The 14941-nt window shown below is 37.9% G+C and overlaps 1 protein-coding gene across 2 annotated transcripts in view; it reads left to right on the top strand.

Moving 5' to 3' along the window:
* tec (tec protein tyrosine kinase) overlaps positions 1–14941 on the top strand; it is a 187365-nt gene that overhangs the window by 119476 nt on the left and 52948 nt on the right. For both annotated transcript variants that reach the window (XM_028801906.2, XM_051928357.1), the window contains 2 exons: positions 8640–8768; positions 12451–12500. In XM_028801906.2, the coding sequence (XP_028657739.1) occupies positions 8640–8768; positions 12451–12500 (179 nt within the window). The remainder of the gene's footprint in view (positions 1–8639; positions 8769–12450; positions 12501–14941) is intronic.

Consider the following 14941-nt stretch of genomic DNA (forward strand, 5'->3'; position numbering starts at 1 on the left):
TAACAAACGCCTCTTTATCTGCCCTCAGAGCTCTCGCAGCCGTCCTTCTCAGTTCACTGGTACAGACCAGAGTTACCATTGAGCCGTGCATTGCGACTCCTCTTGATGATATCCAGGGTGCCTTGCGAGATGAAACACCTCCTTTTGGGAACACCGGTAACACCAACACAACCCTCAGCAACCTTCAGGGTCTTGTCACGGAAGGTCTCCCACATCACATTAGGATCGTCAGTCTTACCCATATCTGCAAGTTCCTCACACAAACTACGTGCAAACTCATTAGAAACAGTCTGGTCTTGGAGTCTGGCCAAGTCCAGGCTTAATTTTCCTAGTAGCTGGTAACCTGCTGGACCTAAGCTGGATCCTTAGAATTGCAACAAGTTTGTGGTCAGAATTCACAAACTGGGCACTTCTGTAGATCCTGCAGTTTTGCAAGAGCCTCCAGGGTCTGCCCATGAGGATGTGATCGATCTCCTTCACTGCACCACCAGTACTGGAGTACCAAGTCCAACAATGTGGTTCTGGGCCCTGGAACCAGGATCCAGCGATTTGCAGCTCCTGACCTTTTGCAAGTCAAGGAACATGGAGCCACTTTCACCATGGTCACCAGACCCATCGGGTCAGAGACAATCCTCATAGCCAGCCCTGTCAGTGCCAGTGGCTGCATTGAAGTCACCCATGACCAGAGGAGTGTCACCTTGTGGGCACCCATCAACCACTGAGCGAAGCTGTGAATAAAATGTCTCCCTCACCGAGAAATCACTCACCGCGGTCGGAGCATACACCGAGACAACAGACAAGGCACCCAGAGAGTGCCGTAATCTGAGTCTCATAATACGCTCGTTGAAAGGAAAGACATCGGACACCATCGGAAGAAGCCAATCCGCAACAGCTTCTCCCTGAGTATGACAGCCATCAGAGCGACCTGACCAATAAAAGGTGTATCCATCCACAGAGATCTGGCCAGCACACCTCGGAGAGTGCCGCCACAGAAATGCAGAGTTTAAGCAGCACCTCCGACAGCAGAGGAAGATGATCATCTTGCCAGGGAGACAAGACGTTCCATGTGCCTACCTGTATCAGCTGCCTCAAATTGGGACCTGAGTGCTGCTGTGCAGCAAGCGACGACTCAGCACCACACCAGTTCTGATCCCCAACAGACCTGACCCCATTGGCTATCCAACGGTTTCGACTCTTCCGAGGATGGGGCTCCCAAGGGCTTTCCCCCATCCCAAATGTTGTTCTTCATATTGATTGGCAATGGTCTTATTACTCTTCTTTGAGATCATTGTAGGGTGTCTTGTCATTTGGTGTAGTGTTATTACAGCTCTAAATTCTAAAGGTTCAGCCTTTATAGAGAGGGTAGAACTTTCTGATAATCAACTAATCAAGTGTATTAAATTAGAAAAGACAATCTATAATTATCTTTTTTTTTGATTTGGAAGGGTTAAAGGTGTACTTGCTTTTTTCCTGTTGGCAGATTGTTATATTTTAATAAGTAATGACAAACTTAAAATGTTTTTTTTTTTGACACTTGAGGTTAGATTTGTCCAATTTTAGGAGAAGATGATTGTCAGTTAGGTTCTGATATGTAAAAACAATTTTTCAAATGTCAAATAAACTCTGCAGTAAAGTTCTAAAACAAATTATATATAATGAGGAAGTCTAACCGAAATAGATTTAACACAGACAAATAAAGAGGAAGAGACACAGATGTAAGTGAGGCGGGAGCACGCCCACAGATTGAAGTTGTTCCAACTTGTTTCCCCACATCACAGAAGGGTTTATAATATGACAGGATGTTGCTAAAGATTTTTTAAAAGCAAGAACATTTAGCTAAGCAGAGATATTTATTCCTAGACAGATTTATTTGAAGAAACTTTACTTCAGATAATATTAACCAGACAAAAGTAAATAATTGTACCCTTCAAAAAATTACTTTTGCTTAGCAACAGTAAAATATATTCTTTTTATATTATATATGAGAAAGAAAAAACATACCTTGCTTGCATTATTTAAAATGTGCTGATTATTTAAAAAACATTTATAGTACACTAATTTAAACTCTACAAGCTTTACAGGTTATTTTACTTCAATTAATTAACTTCATTTATAGCATTAGATAGTTGCAGGGAAATCAGCTGCATTTGCCATTAGTCAGAAACCGGACAATCACAGTGTGCACTTGTACACCCAGAGTTAGGGAAAATATATTAAAAAATTAGTTCAGAGTTCTTTGTTCACAACCCCCGCTAGCACCTGAGCCCTGGATTGCTTAAATCCAGTAATTATACCCAGTTCATTCCAGTCATCCTTCATGTTGTTCTGAGTGAGTTTGTATTCTATTTTAGCTTTGTAAGCTTCCTTTCCTTCACTCAGCTTTTTCTCTAGCACACACTGTATGTCCTTCAGAGCCTCTTTGACACCGGATTTGAATGCTCTCTTTTTCTCATTCAGGAGACGTTTTAGCTCCTTAGTAATCCAGGGCTTATTGTTTGGAAAGCAGCACACAATCTTTTGTGAGTACCACTGTGTCACACAGAAGTTAATATAGTCAGTGATGCAGTGACAGTCATTTCCCAGTCTAACATTTGGAAGCAATCATTCAGTGTCTTTTCAGCCTTTAGGCTCCACTTCCTCACTGTTCTGGAGGTAACAGGTTGCTGTCTAATAACAGGTTCGTAGCTGGGAATAAGATGGATCAGGTTGTGGTCAGATTTGCCTAAATGAGCAAGTGGATTACACCTAAATGCATCTTTAACATTTGAATACAGCTTGTTATTTCCTCAGGTGGAACTGGTCACAAAATGATAGAAATTTGTCATTGTTTGTTCCAAAGTCACATGGTTGAAGTCACCACATATTATAACTGCAGGGTCGTAGTCATCATTAAAGTGTTGGTGAAAGAATGAATCATTTCCATTGCTAGGTCGCCATTTGCAGAGGGAGGAATATAAACATTAATAAGGTTATTGTAATTTATCTCCCTGGGCAAATAACATGGACAAATTCCAATATCTAGAATTTCAATGTCTGAATTACAAACTGTAGTTTTAACTGTAATATGTTCCCTTTTATACCATTCCTTATTCACATAGATGACCAGTCCCCATCCTGTCTTTTTTCCACACTGCTGAGTTTCTGTCTGTTCGAATAAGATGAAATCCATCCTGCATTAATACAGCATCAGGTGTACCAGGTTTAAGCCAGCTTTCCGTAAAGCAGAAAATGCCACTGTTCTTGTATGTTTCATGGCCTGCTATAAGCACAGACAGTTCATCCATCTTATTTGACAGCAATTGAACATTTCCCATTACAATAGATGGTAGACAAGTTCTTAAACCTTTTCACCTTGCTTTTACTCTCACACCAGCATGTCACCCTCTCCGTCTGTGTACAAACAGTTCCTATGGTAAAGTGTAACTGAGCTGCATAGGCGCTTGCTATCGTAGTGCAAGTAGCTGAATATGGGAGTATTTAATATACCCCGCTTTCATTCTCTTAGTATTTCTTCCTGTTTCAGGTGTTGCATACATAAGGCAGCCTTTGGGTCCTCTTTGTGACTCCATCTAAGTTTGCAGCCTGTTTGAAGTGCAGTCATGACAAGCCAATGCCTGGGTTTGCATGCATTAAAGATCATCCGTAAATTTAAAATCCATTTAATATCAAAGTATATGATTTCTAGTGGCTACTGTCAGTGACAACCCAGAAGCCAGATCAATTCTAATTTTAAACAAGAGTAGTAATTATGGATCCTGGTCCCTCATGGACCCCGTGATCATCAAAGGTGACTGTGTGCAGATGGTGCAGACCTATAAATACCTGGGAGTGCAGCTGGATGATAAATTAGACTGGACTGCCAATACTGATGCTCTGTGTAAGAAAGGACAGAGCCGGTTATACTTTCTTAGAAGGCTGGCGTCCTTCAACATCTGCAATAAGATGCTGCAAATGTTCTATCAGACGGTTGTGGCGAGCGCCCTCTTCTTTGCGGTGGTGTGCTGGGGAGGCAGCATTAAGAAGAAAGACGCCTCACGCCTGGACAAACTGGTGAGGAAGGCAGGCTCTATTGTTGGCATGGAGCTAGACAGTTTGACATCCATGGCAGAGCGACGGGCGCTCAGCAGGCTCCTATCAATTATGAAAAATCCACTGCATCCACTAAACAGTGTCATCTCCAGACAGAAGAGCAGCTTCAGCGACAGACTGCTGTCACTGTCCTGCTCCACTGACAGACTGAGAAGATCGTTCCTCCCCCAAACTATGCGACTCTTCAATTCCACCTGGGGGGTAAACGTTAACATTATATAAAGTTATTGTCTTGTTTTTACCTGCATTATTATCAATCTTTAATTTAATATTGTTTTTTGTATCAGTAAGGTGCTGCTGGAGTATATGAATTTCCCCTTGGGATTAATAAAGTATCTATCTATCTATCTATCTATCTATCTATCTATCTATCTATCTATCTATCTATCTATCTATCTAATTAGCAAGTAAGTTCAGAAAAAAATTAAATTTTTATTTTTTTGTAGAAAGAGTCTAGGAAAATAAAAAATGAACTATAATTTCAAACCAAACGATCAGTCAGTTTTTATAGGTAGACACCAGAATCCAGAAGAAATGAATCGCATACACACAGCAATACGAAACCTGCATAGGATTACTTCACAATGACTATCACATGGCTAAAATCATGACAGCTTTGTATTTCAACGAATTTAGACACTGGAGGACCATTTGACTGCTTGTGTATATTGTGTCAATGTTTAGATAAAACTAGAATAGCTTGGTAAGCAGTTGTGTTATAGTTTAAATACCATTCCTAAAGGATATCTGGACTAGGTCTTTTGTGGTTTTTTATGACTGAGGTTAGAAACTGGATTTTCTCCACTGAACAAATGCATAACAAGGGGTTTGTGTCATGTACACTTCCATATTCATGCTGTGATTGCTACTATTTCATATACTATTTAATTTCAATAGATGTTGTGATCATTAACAATTGACATTTGTATCAGGGAGGCTTTCTGTAAGTCTTTTCTGTAATGTTTAAGCCTTTCTATATTTTGTTTCTATAAAACAACGTTTTCAATCTATCTATTGTAAATCAATAAAACAACAAGTCATCAATGGTTGGGGCACCTGGGTGAACCCTGTATAACTGAAAGATGTTAGAGATGTGAAGATACATGTAGTAATTGCAGAGACATCTTCTTCAGATGAGAGCCTTGCTATGACTGACTCCGAGCTGGCAGTGTTGCCTGTTTTCAGAAGTGTGATACAGAAGGGGCGGGTTCAGGAGGGCCGGAAATCAGAAGTGATGTCAGAGGTGGAATGCCTCAATCATCAGTTCTCCAGTACGGGAATAGAAAAGGCATTAAGCAACAGTGCCACCCTCTTGTTTGGAGTGCAGTTACCAGTAGATGAGCCCTGAATTTGTCTCCTATTTGCACATGTGTGGCACTGTCTGTCTGTCTATCTATGTATCTAGCTAGCTAGCTTCTGATTTCCACAAATTTCAGCAATATAATTTTCCTAGAATGATGTGTAGCATGTAGAAATATCAGTTCTTTTACATTAGAGCAGGAAACAAACTATTCGTAAGTTAAAGCAATCAGCAGTGACATCAATTTAAGAGAAGCCAACTGAATCAACAAGCTAATTAAAAAAGTGGGCTCAGTTATTGGGCACGCTCTTAACTCACTGCAGACAGTATCAGAAGTGAGAATAAAGACAAAGCTGATGGCCATTATGAACAGTGCTGCACATCCTCTCTGTGACACAGTATCATTGGGCACTTTTAGCCAAAGAAGTATTCAGCAGAAGTGTGTCAAGAGCACTACTAGGGATCCTTTGTACCTGTGGCAATGTGCCTTTATAATACCTCTCTGACTGCTCTTTTATCCTTAGCAAAGGTGGAGGTTTTGTTTTTGTTGTTTGTTGTAATATTTCTTGAATTTCTGTAAAAAGCTAAATTTTCCCTTGGAACAAATAAACTACTATGTATCTATTGTAATAGACAAAAATAATCATAAAGAGTTGTAACATAACAAAATGATTGTCTTTCTAGATGTGAGTCCAAGGCTAGATAGGAGTAAGATGATTTTAAAGCAGTAAGGCAGGAAGAGGTGACTGGAAACCAGAAGTGCCTTCACAGGTGTTTGGCCTGTCAGTCTTCTGGTCTGTAGGTAGAGGAAGAGTAAAAACATTCAAACATAGTGCTGACCCTTGACTCATGGTGGAATTAGCATTTGATGAGCCCAGCAGTTGTCTCCCAAACGCACGAGTGTGACTCACTCTATCTACAGTATGTATGTTGGTATTTCATTATGTTTAACCATAATGCAGTAAATTTCACAGTGTTTTGACATATTCAAAAACTAAACTTACTACGTATAATGGGGCAAGTTTTGAGCAGATGCAGCAAAATCTATAAAGGGCAAACTAGGATAAGTTTTTAAGTGTAGAATAAGTTGAGTAGCAGTGGATCAGATTTAAAGACAATTCATGTACAATGTAGGACAAATTCATCTTGTAATTTAGAATTAGTCGGAAATTAAACCGAGCTTCACAGTGGATAAACATAGAGCTGAAAAAGGTGATGTAAAGAAAATAAAGCTATACAAGGAGCTTATGAGAGCAGCAGTTAGTATTCTGGGAAATTTAAAAGGCAGATAGTGAGAAATGTTGTAGAAGAGATGAAAGATGACCCAAAGAGATTATTTCAATATTTTACTAGTAAAATAACAGTCAAAGAGAAAGTGAAGTGCATTAAGAACAGTAAGGGCAAACTAAATGAAACTGACAGTGAATTAGCAAATGATCCTTGTTTTCATTTTTCTAAATTTTAATGAGTGACAAATTTGTTAACCTCTCAGCAGTTATAGGAACTGTAACCATGCCGTGGCACATGCAGACGTGGAGAACAGTGATAGGGCTAACCATTGATGTCATATACACAGAAGTGTGCCACTTGCAGCTTAGAATCTGTCCTATCTGCAGGAGGATGGGAGTTCTCATGTTGTCCCCTGTAAAGCAGAGTATTGTCTTCATAATCAGAATGTCACAGCTTTGGAACTGTGTTTTCAAAATTTAGTACACACTGGGCAAATCCCTAAAGATTAGAAGTTAGCAAGAAGCAAAACATACAATCATAGAGGTGCATATGATATTATTTATGTTGGTTTTCAGAAAACATCTAATATTAAATCCTACAAGAGTTACTAAATTAAAAGAAATGTGAATTCATATGTAGATTGGTGCACCTTCTCTTTTACTGTAAGTAATGATAAAAGTGGTGTCCCTCAGGGGATCACTGCTGGGGATGTTTCGCTTTTTAATATACATGAAAGATCTTGATAAGAATAAAAATAGCAAAGTGGTTAGGTTTACACACAACACCAAAATAAGCAGAAAAGTGGAAAATCATGAATTAGCCAAATCATTACAGAGAGAACTGGGCAGAATGCAGACCTGGGCAAATTAGAGGCAAATGAAATTTAATGTAAATAAATGGAAGGTAATACTTGTAGGAATTAAGAATATTAGGTTTGAGTACCCAAATGAAGGGTTGAAAATGTAATGTACACATTATATGAGGAGGACCTAGTAGTCACAGTGGACTTGTTATTGCCTACATTAAGACAGTGTATATATGCGACCAGCGAGGATAATAGTATGTTTAGTTAATTAGCACAATCTGTAGAGTACAAGTCAAGAACAGTGTTGTTTAAGATATATAATGCATATCTAATCCTTTTCATCCTCTGAAACTGCTTCCCCTGATGCGGGTCACGGTGGCAGCAGACAAAGCAGGTCAGCCCAGACTTCCCTGTTCCTAAACTACAGGAATTCTCAGATGTTTCAAAGCCGGCCCAAAGACATAACCCTCCAACATGTCCTGGGTCTGCCACAGGGTCTCTGTCCAGTGGGACATGCCTGGAGCAGCTCTAGGGTGAGCCTTCCATGGAGCATTTAAATATGTTCAAACCACCTAAGATGGTTCATGGTTGGTTTCGATATTGGAAAACAGATATAGCTGTAGTAGAGAAAGTGTAGACAAGAACAACTGAACTGATTTCAGGACTTCATTGTATAAGGAAAGGTTGAAAGAGCATTTTTAATTTAAGAAAACAGATTTGAAATGATTGAGTTTATTAAAAATATAAAGGGAATTAATAGGGTGGTTCCCAAATGTTACTTTAAAATAACCTCTTCAACAGGAACACAGAGAAAAAGAAAGAAAAACTTCTTAAAGGGAGATTTTACAAAAATATTAGAAATATTATCTTCAAAAAGAGAACCTCAGATACACAGAATAAGTTACCAAATAGAGCAGGGCTGGAATTTAGGGACATTTCACTTGATGTCATTTTGGGGAGAATAGAATTTGCAGGTTTGTTGGACCGAATGGCCTGTTCCTATCAACACTGCTGTAATATTTTGTTTTTTTTATGTTAGCTGTATTATATTTGTAAATATGTGTATTATTTTAACCATTTTAATATACCAAGTGTGTTTAGGCAAAGTTAAAAGTTTGAATTTATTTACATTCTACACTGATTATATTTTTCAATATTTTGTATTGTCTGAAGTGTTAAAGATTTATTTTTTAAATAATATTTTTATCTTTTCAGAAATAAAAAACAATACAGTAATAGCTGCCAAATTCCACCCACAGTTTTGGAATGAGGGTGTCTGGTTATGCTGCAGGCAAGCAGAAAAACTTGCTCCTGGCTGTGAAGAGTATAATCTGTTTGGTGACAGTAAGTTCATTAAAGTGCTAAATAATCAACCTAATGTGTAAGAGTGTTTTTCTTAACTTAAGAAAAGATTCATTCTAATGTTTTACACAATAGTGTAACTACTTATAAATTGTACAGTATTCTGTTCATAGCTGATATTAAACCTTTGTTATCTTTAATTTTCCTTTTTCTATTTAAATTTTATAAAGACATTGAGCTGATTGTTACATGTTTATCCAATAATGTGTGCTTGTCTCATAATTCTGAATTGAATAATAAACTTATTTTTATAGTATGCAGATTTTGACTTTGACGATTTGTGTGAGGTTCTGAACTTGTCCTTTATAAACTACACTAATGAAAGTAGGTGGCTGTAATTATCTTTCACAAAGGCATGGAGAGTAAAAAATGTGTTTCTGGTCTGCATACTAACTTTGTTTAAAGTACATAGCTTGTTCAGTTTACAGGCATTCTTGTAAACAAGAATAATTAAACATTTTCTTTATTTGCACTTGCTATTGAGAATAGAATGAAAAATTTCAAAATACTCAATCCCTATTCAATACCATATCAAAAACAGAAATCCCATTCAATGGCTTTGTATTAAAAATATCTTCATTATACAAGTAGACAACACTGTATGTGTGTTTTTCTGTAATAGAATTTAAAAAAATTAAAGGAACACTTTTTAATCAGAGTATAGCAGCAAGTCAGTGAAACCTCTGGGATATTGATCTGGTCAGTTAAGTAGCAGAGGGGGTTGTTAATCAGTTTCTACTGCTTTGGTGTTAATGAAATTAACAACAGGTGCACTAGAGGGGCAACAATGAGACTACCCCCAAAACAGGAATTGTTTAACAGGTGGAGGCCATTGACATTTTTCCCTCCTGTTCTTTTCTGACTGTTTTTTCACTAACTTTGCATTTGGCTACGGTCAGGTCACTACTGGTAGCATGAGACAATACCTGCACCCTACAGAGGTTGCCCAGGTAGTCCAACTTCTCCAGGGTGGCACATCAGTACGTGCCATTGCCAGAAGGTTTGCTGTGTCTTCCAGGGGCATGGAAGAGATTCCATGGGACTGGCAGTTACTCTAGGAGAGCCGGACAGGACCGTAGAAGGTCCTTAACCCATCAGCAGAACCCGTATCTGCTCCTTTGGGCAAGGAGGAACAGGATGAGCACTGCCAGAGCCCTACAAAATTACCTCCAGCAGGCCACTGGTGTGAATGTCTCTGACCAAACAATCAGAAACAGGCTTCATGAGGGTGGCCTGAGGGCCTGATGTCCTCTGGTGGGCCCTGTGTTCAATGCCCGGCACCGTAGAGATCGATTGGCATTTGCCATAGAATACCAGAATTGGCAGGTCCACCACTGGTGCCTTGTGCTTTTCACAGATGAGAGCAGGTTCATCCTGAGCTCATGTGACAGACGTGAAAGGGTCTGGAGAAGCCGTGGAGAATGTTATGCTGCCTGTAACATCGTTCAGCGTGACCAGTTTGGTGGTGGGTCAGTGGTGGTCTGGAGAGGCATATCCATGGAGGGACGCACAGACCTCTACAGGCTAGACAATGGCACATTGACTGTCATTAGGTATCGGGATGAAATCCTTGGACCCATTGTCAGACCCTATGCTTGTGCAATGGGTCCTGAGTCCCTCCTGGTGCACAACAATGCCTGGCCTCATGTGGTGAGAGTATGCAGGCACTGGCCCCCATGCTCGCCTGACCTAAATCCAATAGAACACCTCTTGGACATTATGTTTCGGTCCATCCAGCACTGCCAGGTTGCACCTCAGACTGTCCAGGAGCTCAGTGATGCCCTGATCCAGATCTGGGAGGAGATCACCCAGGACACTATCCGTCGTCTCATTAGGAGTATGCCCTGATGTTGTCAGTCATGCATACAAGCACGTTGGGGCCATAAAACCTACTAAGTACAATTTTGAGTTGCTGCAATGAAATTTCGGCAAAATGGACTAGCCTGTCGTATCAATTTTTCACTTTGATTTTCGGGGTGTCTTTGAATACAGCCTTTCTTAAGGTTGATCATTTTCATTTCCATCAGAAGATGTGGTATCCTTTCACTCCTAACACATTACCCAGTCCATATCAGTATAGATATCCAGCATGATTTTTTTTCCCCATTGAGATCTGATATGTTTTCAAAGTGTTCCTTTCATTTTTTTGAGCAGTGTATATATATATATATATATATATATATATATATATATATATATATATATATATATATATATATATATATTACAGGTATATATATTTGTCAAAACTTTAGGGCTTCCTGTGTGAAATCACTCTTGTCAATTTTACATTGAGTCCATTATTTCAGAAGTCTTATAAAACAGTCATTGTGCTTTTTTCACATGGTTGCGCTTTCAAAGCACAAATCCATATGTGCTGCAGTAGCTGTTTGCAACTGTGTTCTTTGGCTGCCTTTTTTAAGTTTAGTGGTCTCTTTAGGATAGATCTGGATTTTAAGTTTTGGATTTATGTACTTTTGTCATTTGTAACAGTTAATTTCAGATTATTTCTCCTTTTCTTTGTGTTTTATTTTGTACATAACAAATATACATAACAAAGTGTGGTTTAAACTAAGAATTAATTACTGTCCTATCTTAATTTTTTATGATGCAGCTTAAACTTTATAGAAAGTAAATGTAACTTGTAAAGTTTTAAAATTATTTTATAGAGTAATGCTAAGTTTATAACAATTCTGAAGAACACAATGGAAAGAATTACATTGCAAGAATATGTAGGTGTGGTGATATAGGGAAGGAACATTAAGATTCTGCGATTTGCAGATGAGATAGATGTGCTGAATAAATCTGTTGACAGAAAAGAAGGAGGACCTGCAGATACAGTTGACAGAAATCCACCAGACTGGCAATGACCTTTGGCTGTTCATTAACTGGGAAAAGACATAAGTGATGGTAACTGGTAACAACAAAGCAGGAGAAGTGTGCATAAGAGGTGTAAAACATGCACATTTAGACTAGTTCACATACCTCAGAAGCATGAAAACTTTGCATAATAATTGCAGCAAGGAAATGCAATGGAGAATTGGATTAGCAAAAGTGGCTTTGTAGTCCTGATCATAGAAAAATAAAAACATCGATTTAAAGACCAAGCTGAAAATAATAGATGAATGCATGATATCTGCATTGCTACATGCATGTGAGTCTTGGGACTCTGAAGAAAGTAAACATTTTTAAGGTGAATGAAATGAAATGCTACATAATGACAATTAAATAGCTTGGAGGAAAATGGTCAGCTATAAAGAGGTTATAAATGTCTTGAAAAGAAGTGTAACAGCTGAGACCAAGATCAAAGTGAAGAAACTAGCGATGCTTAGACATGTCTGTAGGATGAAGAGTGACACATTGATAAAGACAGTGCTGCTTAGAAGAGCTGAGGGAACAAATGAAAGAGGAAGACATAAAAGAAAATGGTTCGATGATATCTGGGAATAGACTACAATTGATATCCAAAGTGCACTTGAATCAAAAGAGGAAAAGACCCAGGTCAATAGAAATCTGCCACCATTGACTCCAACAGTCCACTGGAGTATTAGTTAGAAAGAAGAAGAAACTCTTAGATAGTGTTTTGATTGCAAGAATTATACTTCCTTCATTCATTCATTTATTTATTTATTGGTTTGTTTGTTTGTTTGTTTGTTTGTTTCAGTTTCAAGAAAACCTCTACCTCCCACACCTATTTCCGAGAATTCTGGAAAGGTAGGTGTGCATATGTATAATACCTAATTCAATTTATTACTTAGCACTGCACTGTCTCTTTTGTTTCTGTATAAAGAAACTCAATTACAGCAAGGTGTCAGCTTGGATTTCTCAGTTCTCTTTTATGGGTCAGCTTTCTTTTCACTTTTGTTCAATTCCAAATTCTTCTTTCTCTTGATTTTGGAAATCCTGCTTTTCATGATAATGTTCTTTTTTCCTTCTCCTTTCTCACATCTCTCCCATGTTTACACAAGGCTTCCATATCCATGTATAGCTGCCTGACCAACAGGTACTTGACTAGTTATACCTAAGAGGTCACAAAGACCTCTGAAAACCTCTCAAAGGTTATCCCTGAAATGCTGTGACAGGAAGACAGCAGTGCATTGCAGCACATATTCTGGATCATTTCATTTAACTGAGTAATAAAGGATCTTAAGTTCAAGAAGAATGACCCTGTGAGACAAAAAATTGCTGGACATTGATCTTCAGACTGTTCAAGATGGCAAAAAGAGTCACTTTTAGATACTGAATTGTTTATGCTATAGTAAAAGTGCTGAGAAGAATGAGAGGTTGGACAATTGTTTAGTTTTAAAGTCCATACACCGTATTAGTTAACTCTAGTTTGACTTTAAACCCAAGACTGAAGAGCAAATTACTACAGTTAGTCTATCAGAAGGCAAAAAGAGAAAATAAAGTTTAGCACACAGAAGAGATATGTTTTCAATTCAGAAATGATATCAGTTCACATTATAAATTGTGCTATAATAAGAAATCTAATCTGGTCTCAGTTTTCAATAGATTCAACAAAGGAGAAATGTACAGTATTGAATGACCAAGATTTGCTGTTATATGTTTTAACAAGATAATCTTCTGTCTTAACTAAGAATTATGCCTGTTTTATCTTCCCTAAAGTGCTTTGAGAATCAAAATAACTTAACAGTTTGATATTTAAAATGAGGTTCATTTGTTAGCATCTTCATTGTAAATCAAGTAACTCACCATAGATCTGTTTAAGTCCTGTACTATTTTTCAGTTCCATGAATCAGTAGATTTGTTCTCCTTGCATCTGATTCTGCATTACCTTTCATGTCCTCTATTTATCGTGTTGTTTCCTTCCCTATTGTATATGTGTTGGCTGTTTCTCTGTAGGGCATCTCAGGTCATAGCTGGGCTTCTTTCTCTTCCCATTATATATATCCCAATTATTCTTTGGATGAAGGTAAACAGTATCTAAATAACTTGAGCAAATGGCCCCAAGGACACAAATATGATCTGGTTATTTACAAGAGGAGCTTGTATGGGTAATACATGTCTGACTTTATGCTTCAAAGTTTTGTTGCATATCCTGAAATATGTAATGAAGTTTTACAATTTGGTTTGTGTTTACAGGTACATTACAGATAACCATTCTTTTTGTACTTTTTATTAAAATTGATATTTTAAAGCACATTTTAAAGATTTTATACAGTATTCACTTATTTACAATATAATATATTACCTGTTAGTTTTTGCTAAACTGAAGGACAAAATCCTTTGTGGTTTGGTTAGATATTACCTTGGAAATAAATTGCTTGACTTAAGCAATGGGAAAACATAAAGTGTAAAAAGTAAATGGGCTACAGGCAGATAGAAGCTTTTATTTACCACCCTGAAGTCACTTTCTGAAATTATGATTCCAGGGATTGTCTGGATCAGGAAAACCCCCTAAAAATAATGAGGCTTATGTCTGGTGGTTTAAAGTATTCATGCATCATTGAGCCCTAATTCCTAATTAAAGGCCTAGACATCTGTTTTTTTGTGTTATCATATTGACTGTGATATGCACTTAACACAAAAGATGCCAGCTAACATCTTTGGTTATTTTCTTAATGGAGAATATGAAGAAATATTAAACAAGATATACAACCGTTACTTGTGACCTCTTACCTGTCTCACTGTCCATATTGTACCCAGCATACTCAACCCTAGGGACCTCTTTAGCTAAATACGTGCCCACTGGGGCTGTCATTTACTTTCAATCCTTTACTTCAACCCAGTTCATTGTCAATAGACAACTTCACAAGAGCATCGTCATTGTGTCCTTAACAGGCTGCAGTTAGACAAAAATTTACAATCCAGATTCTTGGCTTGCTAGTAAGAATCAGACTGATACTGATTGAAGCTTTCACTTAAAATTATATTTATTTGTGGAAAACATAAGCAATATACTGTAAATAAATCATAGAACCTGGGTGAGTTCATCCAATCTTCATTCAGCCCAATTAGCAACATCAAGAAGGCAGATGACACTTGCCCAGATGGCAGGTTCCTTAAAAATTGTCACTCTTTGCAAGAGCCTTTGAAAAGCAACAAGTGAACTAATAGTGTCCATTTTCAAACTGCAGTTAAGAGAGAGACCTCTTTCTGAAAAAGGTCCAACAAAATGACTGCTGTTGAACTTC

This window comes from Erpetoichthys calabaricus, chromosome 5 (assembly GCF_900747795.2).
Source record: "Erpetoichthys calabaricus chromosome 5, fErpCal1.3, whole genome shotgun sequence".
In the NCBI taxonomy this organism is placed as follows: Eukaryota; Metazoa; Chordata; class Cladistia; order Polypteriformes; family Polypteridae; genus Erpetoichthys; species Erpetoichthys calabaricus.